At 36.1% G+C, this 8,732-nt stretch overlaps 1 protein-coding gene across 6 annotated transcripts in view; it reads right to left on the bottom strand.

Annotated features, from left to right (window-relative positions):
• Positions 1-1,671: 1,671 nt before the first annotated feature.
• Positions 1,672-8,732, bottom strand: part of ANKIB1 (ankyrin repeat and IBR domain containing 1) — a 73,556-nt gene continuing 66,495 nt past the window's right edge. For 2 of the 6 annotated variants that reach the window (XM_026065355.1, XM_026065354.1), the window contains exons 16-18: positions 7,262-7,373; positions 5,217-5,350; positions 1,672-4,857 (exon numbers count right to left, since the gene is read on the bottom strand). In XM_026065355.1, coding sequence (XP_025921140.1) covers positions 4,105-4,857; positions 5,217-5,350; positions 7,262-7,373 — 999 coding nt within the window. In that variant the 3' untranslated portion in view covers positions 1,672-4,104. The remainder of the gene's footprint in view (positions 4,858-5,216; positions 5,351-7,261; positions 7,374-8,732) is intronic. The other 4 variants (XM_026065350.1, XM_026065353.1, XM_026065352.1 and 1 more) reach the window with 3 other exon arrangements.

Raw genomic sequence — 8,732 nt, 5'->3', positions numbered from 1 at the left:
GTATTTCATTTATTTGGATTTTCATGCAGATGACCTAAAAAGGGAACTGTGGCATAATTTCAAAGTGTAAGGCTAATGAAAAATACGTACAAAAAATTTTGTCAGCTTCATATGTCACTACAGAAAGGGGTTCTATAAAGATCAAGACCTGCATAATTTAATGTGACACCATCCTGTCAACAGTTAGCTTTAACATTTTGCTAGTGAGATGTAATCTTAAGTGTCTCTGAAGAGTAGGAGAAAACAGGGCTTTGCAGTTAAGAAGTTAGGAAGCATTTTTTATTTAGTCCATTATTGTATTTTAAATAAGTTTTCATGAACTACTTACATTGTTTTACGTTGTTATATATTTGGACAATAGTATAAATGCTACGCTTGACTATTTTTAAAGAAGTCGACTGAAAGCATATCATTGCAGAAAGTCAAGACTTCATTCATTCCTTTGCCCTTCTGCAAAGACTGACAGAAAACCCATCTCATGCAGTAATTACAGGGGATCCATCGCCTCCTTTCAGTGCATATCCTGTGTTCAGCTAACAGGACTAAATGGTAAATTGATATTCAGTTTTGCATCTTCACTAGCTTCTCTACATCTTTCAAATTTCCATATCTGGCTGACCTGCAACAGTAACAGGGACAATAATTGTTATGTTGTCTAATAACTCAGAGTAGATTAGATTGTCTGCACAGTTTTCAGTAAAGTAACTAGCTACCCCTGTATCTGTGTTTGACTTCCATTCTTACCAACCCCTGTGAGCATTATTTTGGGATGCCTGATGTGTGCTGGGAAAGGGAGAGAGAAGGAGGAGAAGATAACAGTGAAATCAGGCTTGATAAGCAGACCTCTGAACCTGGGTTGGAGGGGGTGTCTAATTTTAAAGCGTGTTGTTGTGATTTAAAACACCTCACAAAATATGGTTTAGATTTGAATATCTATTAATATGTTCTAGCTGCCAGAAAAACAAATCTCTCTCTCATGCTGCTCAATATCTTAGTAAAACTGAGTACTTGATAACTGTAGCATATTCAGTGAAACCACTGCAGCAGGTGATTGGATAGTGTCATGCAAACCCAAACCAACTAACTCAGATTTGTACATTGGATTTTAGAAGCTCTCCAGGATTTTTGCATGCTTGTTGGAGGAAGCTAACTAAATTATTGTAACAATGAACAGAATAGTTTACTGCTTGTTAACATACAGAGGCAGCCTGGAATATCCTGGTATTAAGGAAGATTGGGTATTATTAAGTGGCAGAATTTAGGAACTCGGGGTAAAACTCAGCAGGATCAGGCTATTAATGTTTTCTTGAACAAGCAGATCAGTATCTACATTTAATTTCTATCTTAATATGCAGTGTTTAGGTTTAGTCTCTCATCAGTTCTACTCAGTCTAAGTAATGGTATCTTCTTCAACACTTAGTCCCTGCACTCTCTTTTGTGCCACTATTCCGTTACTAAAAACAAGTGCATAATGTGGTGGTAGCAACTTAAGCAAAATTGTCTGCTTTAGATTTTGTTTTTAAAACTTAATGAATATAGGCATCTTACATTTACAAATTAAAACATTCAACTTCTTGTAGGTCCCCCAGCTAATCTGGCACAGGACTGACTATATCCTAAAAACTGTCATCAGTCTTAAGAATCTGCTACAGTAAGTCTAAGATGTAATGAGACAGAATGGAATTAGTTTAAGTAATAAATGTTTAATCAAAGAATTTTACATATTATTAACAGCATTCATTTGGCCAAACATCTACATGGTTGTAGTATCCTACTTGTATATAAAGTGGGAATGTATCAAGTATAGACTATGAAAGTGCAAATAACAATTCAAGGTTAGGTTAATTTTTTTACATTATAAAATTAACAGGTTTACAAAATAGTCTTGCCAAACTTTATTTTTGAATTGTAAAGTCAATGACTATGGTGTTAAAATAAGTACCAAGAAAATACAAATTTAATAGGGTAATTTCATGCTTATAAGAGTAATACAGAAACAATGGATATACTGCACAACCTAACCAAATTACAAAAAACCAGAACCCACAAATTTCACTATCTTCACAGAGAGCACTCTTACATATCTTACTGTAGCTTTGCAAAACATTTCAATGCAATACACACAATCATTGTGAGAATCGTTCTATTCAGAAAATACAATTCAAGGAAGCTATATGTGAGTTAAACAACTTTCAGACCAATTCATGATGATAGTTCATAAAGAACTATTTTAGGTTATAGGATTTTATACCATTGAACAATTAAAAATAGATATTTTTCAAAGATGTCCAAGAGTTCATGATTATGTTGAGAACAGGGCAGCTAGAGGAAAAGTTGGAGAACGGTTTGAGACTATTCTGTTCCATTTTCTCTAAAGATGCTTGCAAAATGAACTAGTTTTTTTATGGGGTAAGGGTAAAATATTCTTACTTCATTTTTTACTAATATGAACCCTGTGGCTGCAAGGTTCAAAAGCAGGATTTGCATGAATTAGTTACCAAAACACTCACTTGAACTCACAGTAATCAGTACGTAAACTTTGCTATCATGACACTTGCCTATACACACTCAGTAGTGTATCAACAAATCTCTGGTAACAGTTAAGCAAAACTTAAAATGGAGTGTACATAATTTGCTTGTATTATGACAGGTTTTGATTATATGTAATTAAAACAACCATTTCAACAACTTACTCTAGTTGTAATTACATACTGTACCATTGTATCATCTCACTAACTGTAGACTGATGCTTTTAAGCAAATCTAAAACCAGTATTTTTTTTTCACGGTACAACAACTAGGAAGAGGGTTTTTTTTGTTGTTTTTACACTAAACAGTAATCACACAGCAAATGAATATATTGTGCAATTGAACAGATATCTAGCAGGGTTTTTTTTATGCAAAAACACTGACTGAACATTTAGTTATTTACTGTAAAGGCAAGGCCATGGGTGGTTTTATGGAGGTCTTTGCAATTAATAGCATAGTTACTCCAGAACAGACAATGAATTTGAATTACTTGTTTAACTGTGGCAACTATCCAGTTGGGTTAGGCAAAGGCACCGTAACATGTTGAGCAAACTGTGTTATCTGAACTTTAATTGTGGGAGTGGCTAATATATGAAAATTCTGTATTCCTATATTTTTATAAAATGTTACCATTAAAAGTAATTGCACTATTAGTGCATAGAATGCTTTGTAGAATTATGAAAACAAAGAGCTATGATTGCACTTCCATTAAAGTGTCTCTTAAAATACAGCATAGCTGTTGCTAACTAACTGTATTTTAATATTTAAAATAACTGTTTAACAGCAGCATTAGGTTTTATTAACTTAAGATACAGGCTACATTTAATTAAATGCAGTCACCATGGCAATACATGCCAGTTAAATTAGAGAAGCAATGCTACCCAGTGGTTTCTTTCACTACTAAAAATTGTGGGATTAGTTTGATAGAGTAACACTGCACTGTTTCATTAAGCTACAGCCAACTAACTATTCACAGTTTGGCACATTTGGACTGTAAATAGACATGAAAAAATCTTTGATTTTAATGTGAAAGTAGATCCCCTATAACTTGTTCCTGGAGCAGTACTAAAGAGAAGCATTAAATACCTCAGTTCACACTGCTAACAAAAATGAAAAATCAGTAAGGAAAAGTTATGGAAAACCAAAACAAAATGCAAATGAATTACTAAATATTATTTTGGTGAAAGAATCAGTTCTAAAAAATGGAATAAACTATTTCTTAGGAAAAACAAACAAAATAGTCAGTGTAAGCCTTTAATCCGTACTTTCAAGTTAAGGATCATCAACCTAAGGCTAAACAGATGCTGCACTGTATTAGGAATGTGGAGTACAACCTACTTATTCCTTTTTCTTGAGAGCAAAAAGGCAAGTACTACCTAATTAAATGCAAAGGATATTCCTTGAAAGGTTCACATTATTATAAAGAACTACAATTCAAGAGAACTCCTAAGTATCCATTGTTACGTCAGTGGTTACAACTGAGCTGTAATTATGTGGATCAAAGCCTCCATAGTGCTTACTCCACATACTGTACCATCTGTCACTGCCATTCATTCACTCCAGTTTTAATTCTTGTTCATACCAGATGCACGTGTTCAATCCATTCACTTGAGGTCTGAGGAATCTGACTTGAAATATCTTCTGAAGCATCCATGCTGCTTGTTACTTCCCTGGTATGATCACCACTTTGTGATACTGTTTCACCTGGAATAATGTTTTCTTCAGAAGTACTCTCCTCTGTTTGGGTTCCTCTGCCTTCATTTTTGAGTGCATCCTCAAACAGCGCATGCTCTTCCTGAGGCTCCAGTCCTATGTCTATAACATTTGCTTGCCCTGCTGACCCATCTTCAGTACTGGGTTGCTGTGAATCCTCATCTGTTTCTGTACTTGCTGAGGGGATCAGAGCGATGCTCTGTGGGTTCATGTCATGAAACCAGGCCATAATATTTCCAAGAAGATTTTCATTGGTATTGGGATCCTGACTGCTTGAATCTGCGTCACTAGATGTTGAATATAACCCACTTCTTGTATCGCTGCAGGGGTGTGAATGAAGACGATCGGCTGAAAAGGGATCATTGCCTGCACCTAGTCTCATCAGACTGTCACCAAGTTCCAACAGCTCAGAGCTGCTTAATGCTGATCTTGGGTTATCTATACTTATGGGAGCAGAGTCCAGTCTTGTAGGCAAAGAAGTACCTATTGCTCCTAAGGATGCCTCATTATTTAGAAAGTCTCTAGTTTCTTCATCTATGGCCAAACCAGATTCTTGCAACGATAACTGAATAGCTAGCAGGATGTTTGGGTCATCTTCGTCTAAAGAACTCAGAGCCTGTGGAAATATAGAAGGTTGCTTTCAGAATAAAACTTTCATCTATTAACATATCTTGGATTAAAAGTAATTTGGTCATAAATCTGAAATTCATTCATTATTGCTACATGTCGTTTATCAGAATTAATTTTTACTGACACAGTTCTACAGTTGCCATCAGAATTTAAAAGCTGATTACTGTGACATTAGCAATTGTTCAGCAATACTTACCAGTGTGAATGTATAATTTTTTTGTCCTAGATTCTCCCTTTCTCATCGAAGAATTACGAAAATTTGCAGAGAAACAAAATGATACAGAAAAGCAGAGCACAGGGAGGCAAGCAAAGCAGAGAGAATGGAAAAGAGATTAGGGGAGATACCTGAAGAGAATCCTGATTTTCAGAGCGACTGACAGGGGTATAGTCATGAAGCGAAGAGCTGTGCAGAATACCCATAGAAGCTGAACTCACCATGGAGGTGCCGTGTCTTCTACTACTGCCACCTTCCTGGGTGTCTGTTTGGGCAATTGAAACAAAAACATTTAAAGAACAAGTAGGAAAAGCCTTCTTAACTTCTCTACTTCTCCTCTCGTTTTGGATTCCAGCTGTGTAATTTTACTCCTTTATTCACTCTGAAATAAATAATCATCTAAAACATTCCTTCCACATCAACTCTTACACAATGGCAAAACACCAGTTCCACTATTTTAGGAGTGACTGTCTGGTTCATTTGTGCTTTTCTGCTCTCAGCAGCACTCCTCCTCTCCTTGAAAGAATGGCACATGCCATCAGTAGCATAAGCCCATTGGCAAGAGGAGCAAAATACTTCTAAGGCACGTAGATGAATTATGGAAAATTCTGAAAAATACTACATGTGGCTTCTCTGCCCCACTTGCATTCTGGATTTCCCTCTGTTGTTCTGTCATTCAGCATGATCTGGCTCTTTATGATGCTCTTTATGGCAAATGCTGCCAGAATGCCCTCAGCCCCAAGTGTGGGAGCTTGGATTTATCCCTTTGTGCTTGCCTGTCACTTTGTGTCCTCAAGAACACCCAATTTTCAGTCCCTCTCTTCTATTAGTTACACCATTGTGCAAGATACTATGGAAATTCAGTGTGATTTAGAGCTTAAGACTCACTTAAGACATATGGGATGCATTTACAGGTGGCTTAAAACCAAATTTGGCCCATTTCTCTGTTCTTGCAAAGATGACAACTCAGCTGTAATATCAACATTACATTACAGCACAATTAAGAGTTACTAGTGTATGTTTCAGCAATCAATGGCATTACTGTTCTCTTAAAAACCCAACAAAATAATAGAAGTAAAATGCTGTTTCCAGAAAAACTTACTCTGTAATAAAAGGAAATGCAATTCTTTTGACTTTGGAAAACAAGCTTTTTCACTTCAAAACTCAAAATAAAATAAAATGAGACTAACTCAGTTCAAATTAATCCTGTGGCCTAACAAAGTATAGTTCTCTCTTGCATATGGTGCAGTGCCATGTTCTTCTCTATAATATCCAAGTGTTTAGTTAAACTCTAGTCCTCAAACTAACGAAATGGTTTTGAATTTTACTCACAATAGGGAAGGACCAAAGCTTAAGATAATTGTTTTCACTGTTTCAAAAATAAAAAATGCACTTGCTCATTTCTCCTTGGTAAAGGATTTTTGTTTTTAAAGAACAAGCTGTGGTTAGGGCTTCAGTAAATGAAACAGGGAGATGAGAATTTGTGCGGCACAGCTTAGAGGCCGAGCACACCACTGGCAGCTATGAAGAAAGCAAGTCAGAGCATGATCATATATGAACTATTTTTGCACCTTTGCAAAAGCTTATGGCAGAATGGAGACAGCCCAGAGAGCCAAGGTACAGTAACCTTAAGGGACTGTGCTACCAGCTGTAGCGTCAATTAGAATAGCAGTGTGCTGGAAGTGATAGTCCCATGCCAGCTCGTTTATGGGTTGTCTTTGCCAGGACAGGAGTTTCTGAGCAGGGTTTTGGAATACAGCCATATGACGACCTTCCAGTATGCCTGCAGCAGGGGAACCTGCTTCTTGACTGCTCATGCACAACTGCTCCTTTTACTTTGTGTAAAAGGGCTGGTATATAGACTAGATTGTCACACAAAGTACGTTCTCTTCAAATTTTCTTCAGAAAAGTAAATCAGTAGCTGAGGAGTAGTTAGTAGGAAGATAAATACAGTTCTCCTTAAAAAGAGGAGCAGCCACAGTGAAGTCAACAACACTTTTAACATACATATAAATGGAAGAATAATGTTGTATCCTGGAAAACAGCAAAGTATTTGAAACGTCTTTAAAATATATCCATAGAAGAACAAACACTGTGGACTCTGCTAGCGAAGTAAAAAGGAAGGGAAAGGCATTGGGAAGAAGAAAGGAAAAACAGCATGAAGACAGGAGCATACCTAAGGTACTCTCACTAGGGTCATCAGGATCTGGAGTATTACTCAGCAGACTGTGCATGTCTCCACGTCGGCGCTGCCTGTGCCTCCTCCGATACTGAAATTCAGCATATTCCTGCATAAACCAAAGGTTACAAAATACAGGGCAGCATGCAGTAATATTTTTCTGATGTAACAAGCACCACATTTTTATAAAAAATGTGTGATTTTATAGGTTTATTATAAAATCACCTGTTCTCAGAAAAATAAATTGCAGGTTATATCATGCAATGCATTAAAAAAAGACACCAGGTAACACTAAATCTATAAAATAATGAACTAGCAAATAAAAATACTTGAGGTATTGCAGATATGTGAATACTTGCAATCTCCTGTAGATTTTTTTTATTTAAAAGTTTTGATACCCAATTTTACATACATATTCACACACACACTTCTTTTTATAAATACACATCTAATGATTTTAGAATATAAAAACAATCTGAGTCAGACCAATGGACTATCTCAGGGTCCTGTGGCCACCAATGGCCAGTAGAAAATACCGTTTGAAGGGTTTAGAAACCGGGCAGAAGTATACTGGTACTTGCAATACTTTTCCCAACCTCTAGGAAACTACAGCTCAGGAACTTCTTAAGCCACAGCTGATACCCTTCTGCTGAACGGTCTTTGATGGATTTTTCTTTGATGAATTACAAGTCTCCTCTTTATTTTTGCCTAACCTGAGTTGTTAATGAGCCACATCATAGAGATCTGAACCCCTGCAGACTATAATTTCTCATGTTGTGCATATTCACCAAGGACATTCACTTGTCATATTTATAGGAAAGGCTCACTTTGACTATGTTAGACTGATATCCCAAGGGTTTATTATCTTAATATTTGCAAATAAATATTTACATTTCCATACTTTTGCTAACATTAAGAGGATGATTTTATGCTTGAAGGCAAATTTGGCACTTTCCAGATGGAATTTTTGGTTAGTACAGTTGACACTGAATCTGACTATGTAGGTAAGATCTTTTGTTAATCTGAGTTATTTATTTACACAAGGCAATAAAAATATACACATAGGTACTAGCTCTTCAGAAAAGAATACTAATATTTTTTTCCCTAAACCCCAGGTTGGGAGATCTGTAATACAAGACTTTCTTTGGCCAAATACCTTGGGAAAGACAACATCACCATTAACATGCCTGTTGTACATCAACTCTATATACATTATCCCAGAATACCTCAACATCTAAAATACCTAAAATTTAAATCAACACATGTCATTTCTCATACACAATGACCTTATTAATTTTAAGGGTATTACTATTGTATATTGGCTTTCTTTGAAGTTTTTCAGACCAACTTCTCATTCATTATGACATATGCAAGCCCCAAAAAATTGTTACAAAATGATCAGTGTGGGCAGATTTTTGTCTACCTAAGATGATTCGTGAAAATTATAAGAACATAAAAATCACTGTAC

The sequence above is a fragment of the Apteryx rowi genome, unplaced genomic scaffold (assembly GCF_003343035.1).
Source record: "Apteryx rowi isolate R43461 unplaced genomic scaffold, aptRow1 scaffold_226, whole genome shotgun sequence".
NCBI classification, from domain to species: Eukaryota; Metazoa; Chordata; class Aves; order Apterygiformes; family Apterygidae; genus Apteryx; species Apteryx rowi.
This window is presented reverse-complemented; position numbering and strand designations above follow the sequence as displayed.